The sequence below is a fragment of the Diadema antillarum genome, unplaced genomic scaffold (genome assembly GCF_040938485.1).
Source record: "Diadema antillarum isolate AM-2024a unplaced genomic scaffold, OU_Dant_1.0 seq00000562_RagTag, whole genome shotgun sequence".
Lineage (NCBI taxonomy): Eukaryota > Metazoa > Echinodermata > Echinoidea > Diadematoida > Diadematidae > Diadema > Diadema antillarum.
The window spans coordinates 562,779-584,797 of NW_027271501.1; the positions used below are offsets into that span (position 1 = coordinate 562,779).

Below are 22,019 nucleotides of genomic sequence, written 5' to 3' on the forward strand. Positions count from 1 at the left end.
GGCTTTCTGTTACCATCACAAGTTCTTGTAGCTCTCTCTCTCTCTCTCTGAGGATCAGATTATGGGAAAGTAGCTTACTGTGGTCTGGGGGAAAAATACATCAAGGTGCATTCTGAAATACATTAGAATTACTGGAAACTAAAATAAGGATTACATTAATAGAATACTCCTGTGCATGAAAAAAAAAGAAGGGGGGGGGGGGGGGCCTCCAAATTCATTCACCTAAAGCGATTACCTTCGACAGTTCTTCAGACGTAACACACAACAGCTTCCTTACAAACCCTACAAAAAATCTCCTATAGCCAAAAGTGTTTATACTGCACGTCTCTCAGAGAGAACCACAATATTATCGAAGCACAAGCATTCCACATGAGTCAGAAAAGTTCAATTGACAGTCTTGGGCAACATAACATGGAAAGCAAGAGCACACCAGATATGAAGATAAGGCATAGTGAAGTAGTGTTAGACATACCTGATCATATAATGAAAGTTACCGGGTATGTTCTTCAGTAAGTTAGTATCCACACATGAAGATAATACAGACTGGATACATATACTTGTAGGAATTACCGGTACGTTATCTACACACCTTTGCGGAGTAACACCGCCCTCATGTGACAATGTTTAGGGGTTTTCCCCCCATGCCAGGCTTGTACATTCCTCTTCTGAAGAATCATCCACTGTGATGCCTAACCAGCATCTCTCCAAAACATTGGGGTAGGCATCCGCTGTGACGTTCAAAGCACTGCCGGGATTCCACCACACCCGCTCGCCGAGCTCCCTACCATGCGAAGAACACACGATGATGCCCAATATCACACACAGCATAGTCGGTACAGCACAGGGCGGGGCATCTTCTTATTGCCATGGTTACCATCCACACACGACAAAAGCAAACTTGGTCTGCACCAGGACTGGACAGCAATGTTTGATATTCAAATCATCTCAAAATACAGACAGTCACAATGCACTTGTCCTTACTCAATATTTTTTTTTCTTTCACACATACTCTCTTTCTCAAATCACAGTATCTCTCTCTCTCTCCCTCTCTAACTCTCTCTCTTTCTCACACTCACTCTTTCTCATCATATAAATATATATCTATATCATCCCCTTTCCCTCTTCCTTGAATATTAATGTCATTCACCCGTCCAATGTCTGTTTTATCTCTCCTTTCACTATGTCCATCTCTCTTTTTTTTCTTTCCATGTGTCATCTCCTCCAAGGCTTCAGAGTTCCTCCTGCTAGTCCTCGCTCCCGATTTCGGTGGGGAGGTTTCTGTAGGAGATGAAGGCGCGCAAAACCTTGGGCAGGGTAATCTGGGAGAGCTTGGAGGAGTCGGGGAAGGAGCGACGGAAGGCCAGGCGGCACAGGTGCCTGAGACTTTTGACGCTGCGGGGGATGGCGATGAACTGAACCGAGCCTTTCCTGGTCCTGTTGAGGAAACAGACAACTATGGGCAATAAGGACAGACCTTGTGAGAATGGGTGATCAGGAAATACATGACCTTAACGGGAAGCAGTGAGATTTTCACTGTACTGATAATCAAGAAGAGTAAAAAATATACCCTTTCACCAATTTATTGGACATCAAAATTGTCTCACGCGATTTTTTCAAAATAATTCCTGCAAGCGATCGTGTAAGATCCTGCCAAAAGGTGCAAATTGATGTCCCAAGTTAAAGCTCAATGAAAACTAAATCTGCACCAGTATTCAATAAAATACTTACATCAGAAACTGGAAAGAGGAAGGTAACTTAATGTAACCGAAATTACGAGCTTTTTGGTGATTTGAAAGTTTGTTTTTTTTAGTTCATTGGTACATGTATTCCAAAATCTGATAAATAACTTAATGTTTTTTTTTAAATTTTTTTATTTGACTTACATTTGACTTACAACTTTACTTTGGATTAACAAATTACTGAAGTGAAATACCAAGCAATCTATTGAACAGCCTAGCAAAATACAGAGATAAGGCTTTGCCTTCTCAAGTAATGATATAAATACTGGCCCTGGGTCATTGAAAAAAGAGAATTTTCTAAAAATTCGTCTCGAGACAAGTCTGTGATGAACTTTACCAGCTGAGCTGATTTACTCGTTTCAAGGCATGAGCAGTTTTAAGCCTATGATGTCCTTGAACAATTGGACTGAGATACTTATGAATGTTAAAAGGCAATATTTGCAGAACCCATTTTTCATGAACGTGCTCATATATACAAACTACACAACAAAAAGAGCTATAATCTCAGGCAAACAACGTGCTTAGTCCAACATATCTACACTGGTGTGTAAATACTCCAGTGCACATTGTCATAAATTTACGATGTTTTAGTTGATATTCGGTGTACACAACATAATAATGCTGTGTAAAAGAAATTTACTGCTCGGCAAACCCATAGAAGCAAACATACTGTAAAACCTAGTTCTAACAATAAGCACCGCTACCCAAACTAACAAGGACCTGTGAGACCTGTTCCTGTCAAAATTTGGGCAGTGCTCTCACATATTGGTCTTGATCACCATAATAGCAGAATACGAACAGTTTGAGCTTCTTTTTCTTTGAGCTTCCTTGCGGAGACTTCCAATGTGAGCTCCCTTGTGGAGACGTTATGAGCTCCCTCGTGGAGACATTTGGGATATATTCTTGTCTAATATCTTTAAGATTTATTATGTTTGGTTTATGTCAGTATTGTCTGGGGCAAATTATTTGTTTCATAGGGCCCCAATTTTTTTCTCTCTTCATTCTTTATAGCACAACAACATCTTCTTCTTAATCAGTATCCTCTCATTTTTTAAGCAATGAGCAAAACAACCTGTTCATATTCTCAGCGATACACTGAGATCTCCTTACCACATACAATAGCAAACAATTTAAGCAGAGCATATATCTTCTCTTTTTCTGTTTTGTGTGTTTGCGCTTTATTTATCTTTTCTTGCACTCTTTGATTCGCAAATAAATTTGTGACTGGTACAAACATCTCGACAAGCTGTATTAGAACAAGAGACATGACATAGAGCGGAAGCTCTAGTTTGAGAGTAATCTCAAATATTTCCTGATACATCTGTTGATATCTAGCGAAAACTGGTGACTGGTCACATGTAAATGTTGTGATGTCCTCTTACTGGGACCAGACCACACTGACCATGAGTGGGTCCTATCCAAGCACACAGCAAAGTGTTTTTCTCTCTTACCCTGCGGCCAGAACTGACCCATCGGGAGAGAAGGAACAGCTGATGGCGTCCGAGAGAGGGGACACTAGGACCGGGTCAGAGTTGTCCTCCAATAACCACACCCGAACATAGCTGCACATTGCAAGAAAAGGAAAGTGAGGGAAGACAATGAGAGTAGGTAACGCCAATAAGTTTAGATAACACTAGATAATTCTGAGTACCACCAATATGCAAAGCACCATTGTAGAGCCCAGTTACAGCTTGTTATTCCAAAGGTTCGTTATTCCGAAGGCTCTTTATTCCTAAGATTCGTTATTCTGAAGGTTCATTGTTCCGAATTTCATTTTCGGATTAACCAATCTTCGGAATAACGAACCTTCGGAATAACGACACAAATTTTCGGATTAACGAACCCTATTTCATTTTCGGATTAACGAACCTGTAGGTATAGGGAATTTGCGTGTTTCGGATTAACGACCCTTCGGAATAGCGAACCTTCGGAATAACAAACAGCACCTGTAGAGCCCTGCAACAGATGCACTGTGGGATAGCTCTGTAGCCTTGTCACTGCTTGTCGTCTGGCTTGCTTCTTCATCCACATACAAAGCAATGCAATCAACGCTTGCATGTCACACACTACTACTGTTTTACCCAATTTCCACAAATTCCACAAAAGTTCATTTTTCATGAAAATTACACATTCCATCAACTTGATACTGACATATGTTAAGGGCAGCTATTTTACCCCCACCTGCTTTCTGAAGGCAGTCAGTTAAGTGCTCTTTTATTATGCTAGAAAAGTGAATTTTTGTGGAATTCCCTTATATTTTCTTTATACTGTTGTCCACACATACGTCATAACCTCTTGTAGTCTCCTCATCCAGCAGTTCCAACACCAAAACTTTAAAAATTCATAACTTTTGCACATCGATCATCCAATTTTCCACAAACTTTCACTGATGTGTTCCCCTAATGCTACTGCTTTCACTCAATCCATATTTCTCTTTGGGTTTTGGTTTCCTTCTGAAGTGTGGGGCAATGTTAGATGTAACCTTCTGACAAGGCCTCGTGGCTGAGGAATGAGACTAAAATGCCACACTGAGCACGGCGAGACCCAGTGTCGGCTGTGCCACTCAGTCTCGCATTCGCTCATTCCCTCGCAGATAGTCTCTTCTCCAAACCTCAGCCACGAGGCCTTGACAAAAAGCTACATCATAAGAGACAAGATTTCTACAGGGCATAAAAGTTGCCCAAAAGGAGCTATCTATGGGACCCTAGGGAAGGTCAAAGTGGGGTTAGTCTTATCTTCAGCTTCATGATTCTTACTGGGAGGAAATGGTAAGTCCACAGCTTTGAGTCACACTGTAAATTACTTTCAGGAAAAGTTCCTAGCCTTGGTGTGTCGGTGGAAAATGGAGTGTCCTTCTGGTGCCATCGAAAGAAAAAAAAAATCCACTGAGCTACAAAGAAACTGTTCTGAGGAAGAGTCCTGTTCTGGCTGCTCAGAAACCGGACCACACTATTTAAAGGGACTGTACAGTACTGGTTGAGGTGGGGATTCATGTTTTGAACATTCTTAAGTGAGATAATAAGAAACCTCTTATGAAATATGAAAGAGCATGTAATTCTAAGAAGGATTCAACGTTAATTTGATGAAAATTGGTTTTCAAATGGCTGAGATATCCAAAATAGTTTTAATAATAAAAGGCGACAGGTCACAACTTTATTAGGATCTCTTTGTTTCACCTTGTTTTTGGATATCTCAGCCATTTCAAAACCGATTTTCATAAAATAAACTATTGATACCCCTTAGAATTGCATGCTCTTTGACATCTCACAGAGTGGTTTCTGAATATCTTGCAAAATGTTAAAAGCTAAATCCTCACCTCGACCAAAGCTGTAAACACCCTTTAAAGTAGGACAGATGCCAGACAACTGGTCAAAACCAAAAGGTCGTAGGTACTCACTTGTCATCACACACAGTAGCAAAGTGGAGTCCGTCGGAGGAGAAGGCGATATCTCGGATGTAGTGACTGTTTGATCCCCCGGCATAGATCGGACTCAAGGCTGGGAAGATGTGGCTGGAACAAAGATGAATGCAAGAAAAAAAACAAATATGCCACATAAGCATCATTTAACATCAAATCTAAGATACTGTTTCTTTCTTTTAAGGCAAAGCAGAGCTTGTACAAACATGCTAAATTGCTAGCAGGTTCTTGTATACACAATGTACCACACTTACTGAGTCTGCAAGGACACCAGACGGTAAATAGAGTCAGATTACTGGCTAGTTAGGACAATACACTGCAATGCATTCATTAGTTTGTTTGTTTTCTTACAAACATAGGTGTCTTTGAGAAATTATCTTTGGCATTCCTAACTTTTATCACACAAAGGATAAGATGCCCAAAAATTTTCACAAAAAGGCATTTGAAACAAAAGTGCATATGCCTGATTTAAAAATCATCAGAAATGTTGAGAAATTCAAGCAGATGTTGAAAATACTTTTGTGTCCATGCGTGCATGTTCTTAATGAAAAACAAGCAATGACAACAAAAACTGGTGAATATTTCCTGAACATAATAGTGTCACTTGAAACATATGGCACTAGCAAAGTCCATGTGCTATGCCTCTCATACAGACCTCATTAATGAACGAGGTCAATCAAACATTAAGATAACATCCAACAACGCAGCATCTTATGTTGCCCTGATGTGCCAGGTTGTCACACTGACAAGATCCAAGTAAATGTAATGTGTACTTTTCACCTGAAGTAAACATTGCGCAATAACTCCTGATTCAAATAATGATTAAATGGTAGATTAAACTTCAATGCTGTTTTGTTTGATCTCCATGTGTCTATCAGGGAAATCATGTCAGGGTTGATGTGGTTCCAGGCACTAAGGTGGCTTAAAAAATATAACAAAGAAAGCAAATAAGATAGGCACAAAAAAAAAAAAATTGTTATCAGCCTTGTAGGCATATCTATTACTGATACACTGTCTCTGATAAAAGCTTAACAAGGCTTTCCGCCAAAGAAATTTGCACTTCATTCTGCAGAGATTATTAAAGTAATATGCTTCCTGTTTTGCATTCACTTTTCTAAATTGTTCACGGATTGCATACGGATCGCCGGATTGCCACTAGGAGGACCTTGAAAAATATGCACCCTACTCGACCCCAGTTTGTTCTTTTATTCAATGTTTTTGAGTGATCACAGAAAGACTGTCCGAGAGATAGACTGTGCATCTCTTGAGCAGTACCTACCATCAAACCACAACTAATTTTTCTCTTTGTTCACCCCAGGGTAGAAGAAAGACTCTTTATCAATTGCACAAAAAGTATTTTTTGCAAGTGCAATATTTCATCTTTCTATCATTCAATCATTTTTCCATTTCCATTTATCTATTTTCAACATTTTTTTTCCTATAGTTTTTTCTATAGGTTATACGGTTGTCTTGTCCGTGATGGACTTCACAAACTGGATGGAACTGCATTCGCACTTGCAAAAGTAAAGATTGTGGATTATGCAAGCTCTTATCAAGCGGGACAATATTCTTTCTAGAACATTTCCTCACGCATGAATGCTGCCCAAAACACAACTGGTCCAAAACCTGAAGCCAACTGATGATGCTGGAGCCACACTTCCTTTCAGCCCACATTAGGTTAGAGATGGTAAGGCATGCATGGCGTATTAAGATTATATACGCTTGAGCATTCTCAAGAATGCTATTACGGGGAGGGGGACTTCTGGGCCCATTGAGTCCTTGATTTGGAATTTTACAGATGGGTAATTTGGTCTACACCAGAAGTTTCCAAAAATGTTGAGGGTTTCGAGAAAAAGACAACCTAAAGTTGCTGTTTTTTTCCACCTCAACATACTCCAACTCTTGATCCTGGTGGTGATTTATGTAGCAATCTGTCAAACCTGTGACTGATCTCAGTCAGAGCCGGATGGGATCGGTGATAGTTACAACAGAAAGGAAGCACTTTACCACTACTCACGGAATCAAGGTTAAAACTTTCCTAACCGCTCGTTTAACCCTGACCACACTTCCTTCACATGGTCTACAGAATCCCTCGTATTCATTCTTTGTCAGGTTTTTGTTTTTCTTGCATTACGTGCAAGCTGGCTTATCTACGAAACATGGTGATGTCATTTGTTTCCCTTCTCACATATTTCCAGTAGAGCAGTTCTACTTGATAATTTACGAGGTAAAAGTCGTCCCCCCATTAGCCCAGGCAATTAGCACAGGACATTTGCTGCCCCAAGTACTGGATTTGTCCTCTTTCAGCAGAATTAAAGCCTATTTGGGGGTCAAATGACAATTTGCATTTCATACACAATGATGACCATGATATGATGCTGATCATAACTTTTCAAGCAGTTAGTCTGCCGTACATACACATCTTGTACAAAGAATCGGTTAATCTTCAAAACCATAGCATACTCTTCACTTTTGTAATACCCATATCTCTTTAACAGATTTCATGTCCTACAAAGTGTACACTACGAATCAACTTGCCCAGTTCATTCTATGCTGCAAGAAATTTACTGCACGAAATCACACAACGGAGCAGTAAAAAATTTGTCTGTCGCCCTATATCTTACCTATATTGGCTCAGCATCTCTCCTGTGTATGGGTCCCACAGAATGACTCGGGTGTCATACGACGCTGTGGCCAGACAGGCCCCATCGACAGAGAACTCGCATGACGTTACGTTGTTGTGATGGCCTTGAAGCTTACGCAGCATTTTGTGCGTCTTAAGGTTCCAGATGATCACCTACATGCAGGAAAGATGGCAAGTTTAGTATTAAAAGATCTCAGCTCTTCTACCTAGACATGGAGTCATATGAGTATTATTATATCAGTAGGCAGTGATGATCATATGTGAAGCAGGATTCAAATAAGGCATTCAAAAGTTGATATCATGATGCACATTGTCATATCAGACTTGATACTTACACTGTATCATTCTGTCATACCACACTTTTCACAACTTCACATGAAAAATCAAATAAATAGATGTTGTTGAATTCCTACTGCTGCACTAGCAGGCAAAACATCAACAACTTTGTACACAGCACTGCAGCATTCAGAGGCTGAAAATGCCTATTTTTGATGAAATTTTCATTTCCTCCTATAGGCAGTTAATACAATTAAGGGAAAACAGCACTTTTCTTTAAACCTGTAGCATTTTGGGGGAAAAAAGACAGTATAAAATACTGCAAAAATAGTAACATTTGGCATCCCTAAACTAGGATGCTCTTTACAGATCATGTGATCTACCCCCAGCAATGCCTTGCACAGATAACATTGGTGACAGTAAATGCTTGCTACACACAGGCAACGGTTTCAACCTACTCAGGGAATACTTTTCCTTGTATCACATCACAATTTGCTATGCATTTTTAAACCACTGCTACACAAACTAACTTTTGTGGAGCAATTTTCTTCCATAGAAGTGTACATGATATTATTTGAAATATTGTTAATCAGCTGAAATTGCTAATCAAATTTGAGTTGGACAATTGTTCCCTGCTACTCAACCTGCTATGTCCTATGCAGTCACTGTGTCTGTAACACTTTATTAAAGAAATGACATGTCACCGTAAGATGGCAGACCACATCCTGGGGCCTTGGGCAGTGAAAGGAAAACCACAAAATGTTTCTTGCGCTTTGCGCTGGCATCAGCAGAACATACAGGAAGTGAATGGTCCACACTTTGAGGCCAGCTAATTTTTTCCCAACCCACCATCTACAGGTAAAATTCTGTGGAATTTAGTCCTTCAAGCAATAGAAGGCTGCTGTCTTATACAAACAAAACACCTTGTATAAAATATGTCAACAGTATAAACGGAGCTGCTGTACACATCAATTACAAGACAGTCTAGCTTCACAAACAACCTCACATAAGACTATTTTGCTATTTTTTTTCGGGGGGGGGATAGATTCTTTTTTTGTTGTTATTTCACCACAGATGAGCACATTGAGAGGATGAATCACTGACCCCTAATATTTATCTGTTTGAAATATCTCAACCACAACACCATAATCTCCGTTGTATAATAGCTGCAGTCTGCAAGGATATGAATTGTATTAACAAAAACCAGCGTCTGTCAAAACAGACTTACTGGTAACTCTCACACATGTTTAACTCTTTCCTTACCACGTGTAATTACTACTGCATTACATCTAAACGGCTTTTTGTAAAGATGAAGGTGGAAGTGTTAAACAACTCACCGAGCGCTGCTCCCCCACAGAGGCGAGGATGCTGGCGTCGGGCGATATGGCACACCCCTGGACGCCGTGTGGATGACCTTTGAGGGTGGCCACCATGTTACCATCGTCCTTGAGGTCCCAGATCTTGAGGGTACCATCCTGGCTGGCCGAGACCAGGTTCAGGCTGCCGTCTGGTGAGAACTGGATGTCCCGCACCAGTCCCCTGTGATCCATTAACAGCAGGTTCTCGCCTGGCCAATGACAAATCACATGTATCAAGATATTCCTCATTCATTAAAAATGCACAAATTATGCACCGCATACAAATGAATGTTTAAATCATGTACGAAAGCCTGCAAATTAAGCTCATTTAAATATTCTCACAGCTTTCCTTTAATGAGTACTGTGATTCTAACAAAATTTCTTCACTGAACTATTAGTATAATGGTAAGAATTTCATAGACTGCTAGCTCACTTCTTAAAAAAGAGATGTATATCCAGTCTCAAGCTTTACTTACTAGTTAAACTTATTCACGTGAGGATGTACCTATTTATACTTAAATAATTATATCAGGCAATGCTAAACACTGGTGCCACTCCGACTGTCCCACAAATGTTTCTGGTTTTACAGCATCTAAGCATGATGGCGGAAGAAGAGTTACTGTGAAAGTGGATATTTTCGCGCGACCCAATTTTTTTCGCGCTCCGCCGGGTAAGAAGAGTTTCGCCTGTTTCTGATTTTGTGGAATCAAGACCTCAACTACTGGAACATATGGCAAGCAAAAATATTCATGTGCTTTTATTTTCGCGCTAGTTTCAAGTTGCACGAAATGTGTGAAAATTTCCATTTTTACAGTAACTCTTCTTCAGCCATCATCCTATGCTGTAAAACCAGAACATTTGTAGCATGAAACTTTAGCGAAATGGAGCCAGCTGCCTTTTTCACGGCATGAAACTTTCACAAAATGCCACTGGCATTCCATGCATTGTGTAGACAAGAACTTTTGCATGCATTTTCTTTTCCCAAATCATGGCTCCACATGAAATTAGCGAAAGTTTCATACGAAAAAAGAAAAAAAAAATTCTGGTCTTACAGTATTTCATATCCTACCTTTCCTGACATTGTACGTCTTGATGTGTCCACTCTTGAGTCCGATGGCTAGGACGAGGTCATCGTCCTGCTCGAGGTAGCCGAAGAGCCGGTAGGAGTGGCTGCTGCGCTGCGACTTCTTCTCCGGTACAGACCAGCCAAAGGCCAGGGACCAGACCAGGTCCTTACAGTTGATGGTCACCGTCTTTCGGAGGATCTCGGGCTGACTGTGGGAATGGTTGTGTGGAGGTTGATCTGGGTTGCCATGATGCCCATTGTTATCTGACTGGACAGTATTAGCTCTGCATTGCCCATGGAGGAAAGGAAGGAAAGAAAGACACAGATTATCCACAGCACATTGTAAATAACATGGTGCAACAAAAGCAGTACAAGGCCACTTACACTGTACATGTGATACGTCGCATTTTCCCCCTGAGGACTTTACCACTTACCATTACCCCAGCATTGCCACAGGCAAGAGTTGAATCCTAAACCTTCTGTCCAGGGTGTCATCTACTGCACCACAGTACTACATGTAAGTGTCATTACACTATAACCTCCCGAAGCTATCACAGTACCTGCCTACCACTAAATCTCTCACACAAAATGTTAAATGTCTATGACCAGGATTGCTACAAGCAAGGTTTCACAACAATGAAATACAAAGTCAGCTTTAATTACAGCGCTCAGCAAAAATTTGAAAGCTGCAATGGAAAAGAAAAAAAAAGAGGAAGTGTTGTTTTATTTGCCCACTCATATCAAGGACATGAAGTGCAATGATAAATCAGTCAAATTGTCACACAGCTTTTTCACTGGTTAAAACTTATGGTTACTACACTGATTTTACAGCAACATGTCTCCATTTTGCTTGGCATTTATCATATTATCGCAAGTACTAGTGAAATCACACAATACGATAAAATTGACTTACAAGGCTCATATAAAACTTTGTAATAGTGAGTTTTCACTTTTCTCTTTTTTTTTTCACACACAAAAAAGGAATGTCATGAGAGCCAAACTCTTCCTCTTTTTTCTTTTTTTTTTTGCTTAATCAAAGAATAAGCCAGCCAGTGATGCTCATGAAAAGTGTATTTTGTTCACATGTGACACAGACACTACACGTAACATACTGTACAAGACATGTGTTTTCTTTAATGACTCAGCATTTTATCACCAGGGTGGTGGATCCCATCCCACCCCCCCCCCCCACCCCCATCACAGAACACTACATGAACAACGCACATGCTACATACACGTAGACGGCCTGGCATGCTGCCAAGGGACAAGGATATATTCCTTACAAAATTGTATGGGATATCACACAAAGAGTAGATTAAGTTCACAAATGCAAATAATCTTAGAAAAGATAGAAACTATGTAATTGCCACATGTTGTTTGAGCAAATTAAAACCAAAGTGAAAAAAAAAAACCTGATGACAAGTATTTCCCAAATTTAATACTATCCTCAGCATAATCATCAAACCCACTACATGTACATCATGTACAGACTATTAGACACACACATTGTCATGCATTTAATAACGTGACACTGACTTGATAACCACAAATAGATGTACAGAGTGCTTGTACACAACATGAGAATGTTTACAATGTACTTGCACATAAAGTCTGATTAAAGAAAAGGAAACAGAATTTCAAATTCTGGGTAGAGATTGTTTTGGAGTGTAGCCAAAGTCCAGTGCGATAATGAAATCTACAAGGTATTACCTGTGAGCTTCATACTAATAAATATCAATAAAGGTTGTATAGGGATTACTACTACAACTGTAGATTCCTGAAAGCAATGGGGTAAAAAGACCAGTGGCCCGTTGCATAAAAGTTACCATTATGGTAACTTTGTCATCCAATGGTAACTACCATGGCAATGGAATTGGCAACAATAATCAACAGCCAATCAAAATCAAGAATTCCATGGTAGTTACATGTACCATTGGATGGCAAAGTTACCATAATAGTAACTTTTATGTAACGGGCCCCAGGTAAAACCAAGGAGGTACATGCCTAGTACCTCCTTGGTAAAACACAATGCAGTGTGCATCAACAATGTATGGTGGTCATGACTGACTGGTTTCCAACTCAGGGGGGCTTCATGGCCTGTCAGTTTTTTAATTCATAGCATTTCCAGTTGGTCTCTTTTTGGTTCCCTTTCCTTTCCCAATATCCTTTCAATCTTATCTATTCAGCCATCACTCTGATTCTCTTATGATATTTCAATTGTCAACTCTACATCCACTTGTGTCGCACACACATAGGAAGTAAAAAGCGTATCGAGGTAATTTAATGATTAATTTAGCATGAACAGTGCTGGCTAAAAATGAAATACAATGTAGCAGAACATACATGTAAAACAATTAAAGGTAATAAGGTATAAATGAGAATTTACTTCTTTGAAAGAAAAGACTTGAAGCACATTGATTGAATTACGAGTTGCACAGTTGAGAGACTACGGGTTCAGACAACCTTCTTGAATCTTGATGAAATCCATCTCAGATACATGGTAGTATTGGTACAATTTGTAATTACTGCACAGCAAGTACCGGTAGGCCTACAAGTACCTGTACATACCAATGTGCAGTTGTACTTTTCAGAAATAGACTAGAAAATGTAATTTTATTATCAAGTCAGCATCATTCACTATTGTTCATCAGTTTGCAGAGCTTGACATTGGGAGTCGACATCCCCTGTATCAACATTTTGATCAGTGCAATCAACTCATTTTGACTTGCCAGGGATTGGCAACGATTCATTTGGCCCTAAACAAGTGACAGCCTTGAACAACATCCATGCTTCATTCATTCAGTTGTTCTGTTTTTTATGCTTATACAGACTGTGTACATGTACATGTACATGTAAATTCCTTGTACTACATGTTTTAGTGGGGTGGGGTACTTTCTTTCTTTTTATTTATTTTTTTTTTTGCGTGTATACATTGAGGCCCGAATTCAGAAAGGTGGTACAATTGAAGCCACGGTTTAAACCATGGACAATTTGCATGGAGCACCAAGTGTCACATGGCCTATTTTGTTATGAAATCAGTCATTTCGTCGACGAAGAAATGTTCATTTCACTTGTCGCTCCACACAAATTATCCATGGTTTAAACCATGGTGAGTGTTCAGAATATTAGTACGTGTGCTTGATTCAATTTGCATTACAAGTTGATGTCACTCTAAAAAAATCATCTTACTGTATACATGGTGTAGTTCAGTATGTCTGACATTGTTGTATGTGTAGTCTGTTTATCTTTGAATGGTTGCACAGTAGACTACTACTATGCAAAGCTTCGGCATTTTACGAAATATTACTTTCTCACTAATACACTAAACGGAGCAAAGGCTGAAAAAGAAGAGGCAAATGAAAGAATGAGACTGATTGACAAGTTTTCAAGTGTAATGTTTGCTACACCGATCCAAGTCTGAGGTGGAATTACACTGTGTACATGAGTGGGCATATATTGCCTTGCAATATGAAAGTACCTCTGCTACAAAATGTTGTATCATGTACTTTTGAGATGATTTGTTCATCTACAGGCTGACTTAAGAAGGTTGACTGTACATATACATACTATAGGTAAAAGCTACTTACTTTGCCCCATTGGAGACATTTCAATGGGATCGCATTCCAATGTGTGCAGTGAAATGGATGGAAGTTATACAGGAAATAGTATGGTACGATATGGCAACTCCCCACCGTATTGTATCGGTGATACCAAGCACAACCATGTATGTAATAAATCTCCAAAGTTTGCATTAGTGTGGATGGTTGATCACTCAAATGTATAAAAGAAGAGGTAAACAACAACAGTCTCCTGTACACGAGAAATGACCAGTGGGGATTTTAATTTTTTTTTTTTTTTGGAACAATGCACATAGGCCTCGATATGCAGTTTTAAAGGAAACCATTTTGACCACTCAAAAATGCAAGGTCTTTGTAGTTCCACAATTTACAAAATACTGGATGCGATGTTCATGGCGTTAGGACCACTATAATTCCAGCACACTATAAAGGAGGACATTTGACAATGGGCCCTGCATAAATGATAATCTACACATGACAGACTCTACATGCATCTACATGTACACTCTGACTATGTAGTACACTCAATGGGGTCCAATAATGACTTGGTCATGTGACCAGTCATTCCACTCTGACAAAATGCAGCAGATGAGACAGATAAGATAAACACGAGGATCTTGTTTGTTTCATGGAAAAGTTTGCAACAACTACAATGCTACAATAAACACAGTTTCTTAAGCATGACTATTTAGAACACCATGACTTTCATGCAATGATAAGCATACTAACTACGGTAAAACCGGAAATATTTTATGACATGAAACTTCCACAAATTTAAGCCAACATCCTTTTTTAATCACATGAATCTTTCACAAACTGCCTCTGGCATTCAATGCACTGTATAGAGAAATGGTTTTGAGTGCATTTCACTTTCGTGAATCTTTGCTCCTCGCCAAATTTACATAAGTTTCGGTCACATGATAATTTCTGGTTTTACAATATGATGCAGTTTGTCAGACATCAAAACAAATACCATCCAGATTTCGTATCACTATCAAAATCATGCTGTAAACATGTGCACACGGATCAAAATGTGACACGCTTCCCAACATGTGATTTCATAAACCAAAGTGCGCTGTCGGCGAAAAATATCTTGCTTTGTAACTGATTGGGTCTTGAAGAGTTTACACACAACTGTTTACACCACTCACTTGCTAAAAGCTTTGAGCAATACTCCAATACCTGAGGTTATCAAATACATCATTAAATTCATTACTCATTGACAGAAATGAAGAACATTGTACTGTGAAGGACGTTTACTCTGTCAGAGCATCATAACAAAATTCTAGATACACGTTGCTCAGCATGATTCAGAACAAAACTGACAAGTTTACTCAGACGGTCCATAAGTTCAAATGAGCTTAAAGTACATATTATGTACAGATGACAAGACTACATATATTTGCAAATTCTCCTTTCAGATAATTAGTAAAAATTGTTTAGGTACCGGTACCTACATTTGTATACGATACTATGTCTGTACCATTAGTAGTCTGAGCAATTTTTCCTTGCAATCTGCATCAATTGTCCCTAAACAGCAATATTATATTTCATCAAGTGTCATGCCCTTTTATTTACCATGCTCAGAAAAGAATAACATAATCATTACGTGTCCCGTAATAGTGTACATGTACATTGTATTTTGTCTTTGGCTCAACAGGAAATAAGAAGTGTTGATAGTGATACTGTAAAACACAATATTTTCGCGGCATGAAATTTTTGCGAATTGGAGCGGACGACTTTTTTCGCGGCATGACATTTTCGCGAGTTGCCTCTAACATTCAATGCGTATAGTGTAGACAAGAACTTTCACATAGTATGCATTTCAATTTTGCCAATCTTGGCTCTCACGAAATTCGCGAAATTAAAATGCATGCGAACATTCCTCGTTTTACAGTACCTTGAAAGGTATGCTAACAATGCACAGCACAAATTAGAATACACAGATACAGTCCTAGACGACAGAAACTTGTTTCCTCGCAAGTGATGTGGGGTGAAATAAAAAGTACTCACAGAGTTCTCTTTTCCTTGTCCCAGGGAACGAGCTTCACAACACGGTTGCCACAGGACCAGGCAAAGTAGGAGAAGTCGGGAGCGAAGGCCACTGCCCAGGTCTCGGGACTGGCTGATATGGTGCTGAAGGAGGGCAGGACTTCACGCTGTGTCTGAGTCTGCAGCTCAGTAATCACAGATGCCTTGGCTGCAGGGTGGAGGAGGGGGAACAAAATATGAAAATATGTATGACAATAACATTTGGGCTAATTTACATGCAAGAATCATTATTTTTGGAGGATCACACTGCAAAGTAGATTTTATTTGCAGCCACTCACTGCACAAGTTGCCTTACAGTAGCTAAAAAGTAAATGAAAAATCAGAATTGGTTAGCTGCGAAAAAAAAAAAATCTCAACTGCACACACATCAACTGTACCCATCGACTATAGCATGGGGGTGGCTCAGCCCCCCCCCCCCCCCCCCCCCCCCACAACACTTTTTTTGCATTTAATACATATTAAAAGAATACATAGGGTCTCAGCACTGGGGCCCCTACTTTTTTTTCACCCCGGAAGTGACTTTTAAAAAGATAGCACCAGCCCTACATTATCCCAGGCACCCTCACCATGGGAATATCATGGTGATTTGTATCATTACTATCCAATCTTTACAAAAATTGATCATTCATTTGTGTGCTGGTCATAACACTCTGTGAGGTATCAAGGAGAAAAAAACAATCAAGCTGGATTATTCTTGCACCACTGTGCAGATTACGATAGTTAAGCGACTACTTGTTCCACAAATAGCATTTTGCTTCAAATGCTCTCACACAGTACACATGTTTCATTATTCCTCGAAGTGATAAACATAAATATTTCTAGTGCCATCTTTTGTTGCTGATTTGTGTAAAGTTTAAAGTTTCTACGCTTATTTAATAGCACATGTACTGTATGTGTATATAAAAGTATGTGTGTACTGTGTCCAAGTACTGTACAATGTATCTGCCTAAAATTACAAACACTGATAGTGTGGTTTGCTATAGTTTCATTTTCCCAATTTAATGTGTGTGCATCATTCTTTTTGTTTGGAAGTAGTCACATAGGCCTACTTTCTAGTCTTGGTTGTCACATGCCCTGTGGGTGAACAAAAAAGGGGTAGGGATATTTTCTAAAGTTTACAATAGTTACACAGACAAACACAGTGTATGCCACATATACAGGTAATCAGTTCACGAGTAACTTACTGATTGCGCTTTCAGACACATCGAGTTATCATATATTCACACGATGTATGGATATAATACACCACATTTCGATATGAGAGCATTCACACAGCACCCCGTAAAACTAGAAATATCATTCCCACCAAGACTATTGTGTGTGCCACATTTCATAAGCTTTTGTCAAAAACTGAGGAAGTAGTTCAATCCACAAGATCTTTCCTTGATCTTCCGCCATTAATATGCCGTTACCATGGCAACACAGCTTCCGACACGTCCAAAAAATATGTCTTGCACATCTTCCCACCAAGACCAATGTGTGTGCCACATTTCATGAGCTTCAGTGGAATACAGAGGAAGTAGTTCAATCCGCAAGATCTTTCCTTGATCTTCTGCCATTTATATGCCGTTACCATGGCAACGCAGCTTCCGACACGTCCGAAAAATATGTCTTCCACATCTTCCCACCAAGATCAAGGTGTGTGCCACATTTCATAAGCTTTGGTCAAAAAACTGAGGAAGTAGTTAAATCCGCAAGATCTTTCCTTGATCTTCTGCCATTAATATGCCGTTACCATGGCAACGTACTTTCGGGTACTGTCAAAAAATGCGTCTTGCACATCTACAACCAAAGGCACACATCTGTACCAAGTTTCATGGAAATTGGGCAAAAACTGAGGAAGTAGTTTGCAACACAAAATTTTCCATCATTTTGGCTCATAATATGTGAGCTGTTACCATGGCAACATACTTTTTGTCACTGTCAAGAAATGTGTCATGCTGACCTATATCCTAAGACAAACATTCAATATAAATTCCATGAGAATTGGAAGAACACTGATGAAGCAGTTTTGCCATGAAGCATTTTGCCCTATATTTTACCAATAACATGCCGTTACCATGGCAACGCACTTTTTGCCACTGCGGAAATATGTGTCTTGCACATTAACATATTCAGATGAACATCTGTACCTAATTTCATAAAAATTGATCAAAAACTGTGGGAGGAGTTCGCGACGCAAGATTTGTACCCATTTTTGCCCATAATATGCCGTTACCATGGCAACGTACTTTTGGGTACTGTCAAAAAATACGTCTTGCACATCTACAACCCAAGGCACACATCTGTGCCAAGTTTTATGGGAATCGGTTGAAAACTGAGGAAGTAGTTTGCGACGCAAGATTTGCAACGGACCGACCGCCCGACCGACCGACCGCCCGACCGACCGCCCGACCGTCCGCTGGTTCCTATATACCCCCTTCAAACTTCGTTTGGCGGGGGTATAACAATAATCACATCAGAGCATTGAGACCGAGCGCACAAGCGTTATTTTTTGAGTAGACGTGAATCTCTTCCATGCACAGTGGTACGTAAAATGCAGGCTTTGCGCATAGTGTTTACACTCTGCCTTGGATTCATCTGGTAGTTCACTAGTTCACGCCAGATCATTATTACGTCACAATCAATCTGTCAGCGGCCTGTTATAAGTACGCACCGCGGACATGTGAGCTTGGCGCGCGCTGCGAATAAGCCCCACCTTCCCATACGATGTACGAGTATGAGTAGGCCTATACTCATACCATACCATAAGGCTGCTCCTATTGGTACAACTACACTGTAGCCAGGGCTCGACACTAACGGTGGCCCAGTGGCCCGGGGCCACCAAAAATGAAGGTCCGGCCACCAAATTTCAAAAAAGTTCAAATTTGGTGACCTGCCTCGGGCCCTCAAAATTTTTTGAAAAGTAGGGGCCTATGTCAATAAATCTGTAACTTTTTGAGCCGTAAATGCATAAATGCATGCAGTGAGTGTGTGACTCATTAAAAAAAAACAGGACTTTTAATGTTTTTTAATTGTTTTTTTTCAGGCCACCAAATTTTTCTCTCGGGCCACCAACAATTTGAAATTGATGATTTTGGTGGCCCCATCGGGCCACCAAAAAAAAAAGTTAGTGTGGAGCCCTGGTGTAGCAGTCGGAAGTGCTCTCTTCTACATGTGGATACAGAGTGAATGTTTCTTCTATAGAAGTTCTAATAAGCCTGGTCATATTACAATTTGAGCACATTGTGTGCTGATTGGTCACTGCAGATCGTCCCTAGAAATACAAACATTATACAATTTTTGTATGTACATGAAAACCTCTAGGTTCTTCAACAAAACTAAAGTTGTAAATACATCATTGTATGATTGAACTATATTTGTAGGGACTTTGCTATTGGGATGTACAATGTACAACATATTGTATGCATAAATGTATTCTTTGCAACCAAATTAGCTACCCGGTATATATAGCCATTCATGCAGTACTTCCATGTGAATATGAATACCACTTTCCACTTCGCTCTTTACTGTAGAGCAGAGGCCACTGCTAAATTGTGAAATGGCTTACATACTATGTGTACCATCAAGGAGTACTCCTTGGTCTAACCACATACATATACTTCTGACTGCAGGGTTCTGGGACACCTGTAGTGCATTCTAATCCAGTGTACATTTTAATCCAGTGTACCTACTATATACAGTACAAACATGCTTTGAAGATTGGGAAAGGCATTTGTTCATTTATATAAACCACTGGTATCGCATCCATTTTGTTTGCATAACTCTAGATAATGTGGTCCTACATTAATTGGCTGTGAGCCAAACAGTCACATTTGTCGGCAAGTGAAAGCAGTACAATGTGTACCTTCCCTACACTTCCCTACAGTAGTACAGGGCACCCCATCACACAAAGGATACACACAATCGGACTTCTTACAAACACGCTAGAAGTCACGTACCCTACACGTGCACATGCCACAACATGTGGACCTGCAATTGTAGGAATGCTCCAATCGGGCTGGGGGGGGGGGGGGGGGGCGGGATGGTGGAAAGGGGCTCTTTGTACTTCCCTCCTTGAACATCGACCATCACACACCATGGATGTGCATAGCACCGGCCTGTAAGCCACTATGCAGTGGGCCTGTACTTTAGCATCTGGGACTAGTGCATCTTCAAGATACTAGTAATATGCTAACACTATTCACGCCTGTGATGTCATCAGTCTTCATACAGTTGTTGAAGTACTAAAAGTTTGGTTCTTACGTGCTAGCATGACAATGTTCAACATGATGTATAGTTAATGGGGTACATAATATATGTTGTCCTCTAAAACAGGGGTCATTTGTTCCAACTTACTACCCTCAAACTAAAGTAATAGGGCCTACATGCAACTGGCTGAATGTTGAAACAATAGCAAAGGTAACAGGAAAAATCTATTCCAATATTAAAGATCCTGTTTACCTTTTGGAGCAGTGATTAAAAAAATATTAAAGATATTGCAATTGATGCATATGTGTACATGTAGGTCAGTTGTAGCACAAAACATCCTAGATTCCTACCATATAACATTTTTGCAATACAGCCTAAAATATTTGTACTAAGGAGATATCATTATTCTTCTCAATTAACCATACACTTAATATAGGGTAGATACAAGGTACCTCACTGGAGGGTACAAAATACAATGCTGCATTGCCGTTGATCTTCCCTATGTGTACTGAGACCATGACCTTTCTGTGTACAGTGACCTCTGACAAAAGTGGGTTCAACAAAGACTCTGCCTGGGCTGGGGGAACATCTCCGCGGCAGCGCAGAGAGCAGATGCTCACACACGTGACGGAACAAACGGGGAATGTGTACGCACGGAGTCTGGAATGGGAGTGCCATGCTACTGCTAGGGCAACGTGAGAGCTCACTTTTTATGGAGCTAGCGGAAGGATAGCCCTTTATATGCAAGATGGCTGCCACGCATCATCTTCAGCGTGTACTGTAAACAACTGCAAGAATTTATAAAGAATGGAGCAAGCTCAATCTCTGACTCCGTGCATTTCTAATATAAAAAAAATCTCACTGTGCATGTCATCTCATCATTAAAGTGGGGGGGGGGGGGATGTTCAGTCCAGGGTCAAGGACTTACAAGCTACTTGTACAAATTGTATCTCTACCATCCTTTTCTCTCAACCAAGAGATTTCGTGTCCTTGGGTCTGGTAGGGGCAAACTACCTTCCATATGTTGTAGGGTGGGACATCCAATTACCGGACGCTTTTTTTCGTGGCTTTGATTTCCGTACTCAGTGGATGAAATTTCGGCTAAAAATAACACCACTTATTCACAGACTCCTGGAAATCACGAATTCAGCCAACTTATGTCAATTCTTCGTTCCAGTTTTTAGAAAATATGCTTCAAACATACCCCTCTAAAAATAGTTGTTTTTTGCGCGGTGCTAAATCGCATTGTATTACCGGACGCGATTTTCGTAATCGAATAATCGAGGTCTTTCGCACCTAGTCCTTGCACCAGAATCATAATTCATCCCACAAATCACCGTACACATTCTCACCGAGCGGATGACAAAGAAAAAATCGGCAAATGAGGCTCAAATTTCGTATTTTACGGTAAAATGTCCGTCTTGAACATTTCGAACAGTTCACGCAATAAAACCTTGTGAGAAATCGACAACTGGTTAGACTCTATACTTCTAGTTTACGTGCTTTGTCTATAGGTAGGAGCTGCACGCGCGGGTGATGAGCTGCGGGCCCCTTAGCGCACAACTATTCCGCATCGTTCGCGTTTGAGGACGATAGCTACAAATTTCCGATATCGATCAGTGAACTTTTGGTTTTATTGGAATCTTCAGCATTTTTCCTGTATGTGAGTGGGATTACATAGAATTTCAGTCGTGAAA

General features: G+C 40.1%; 1 protein-coding gene across 1 annotated transcript in view; it reads right to left on the reverse strand.

The window, feature by feature from the left end:
* Positions 1 to 224: 224 nt before the first annotated feature.
* LOC139735048 (WD repeat and SOCS box-containing protein 1-like) overlaps positions 225 to 22,019 on the reverse strand; it is a 29,863-nt gene continuing 8,068 nt past the window's right edge. The window contains exons 2-8 of the mRNA XM_071645825.1: positions 16,093 to 16,279; positions 10,505 to 10,785; positions 9,415 to 9,644; positions 7,782 to 7,954; positions 5,137 to 5,250; positions 3,191 to 3,301; positions 225 to 1,434 (exon numbers count right to left, since the gene is read on the reverse strand). Coding sequence (XP_071501926.1) covers positions 1,245 to 1,434; positions 3,191 to 3,301; positions 5,137 to 5,250; positions 7,782 to 7,954; positions 9,415 to 9,644; positions 10,505 to 10,785; positions 16,093 to 16,279 — 1,286 coding nt within the window. The 3' untranslated portion in view covers positions 225 to 1,244. The remainder of the gene's footprint in view (positions 1,435 to 3,190; positions 3,302 to 5,136; positions 5,251 to 7,781; positions 7,955 to 9,414; positions 9,645 to 10,504; positions 10,786 to 16,092; positions 16,280 to 22,019) is intronic.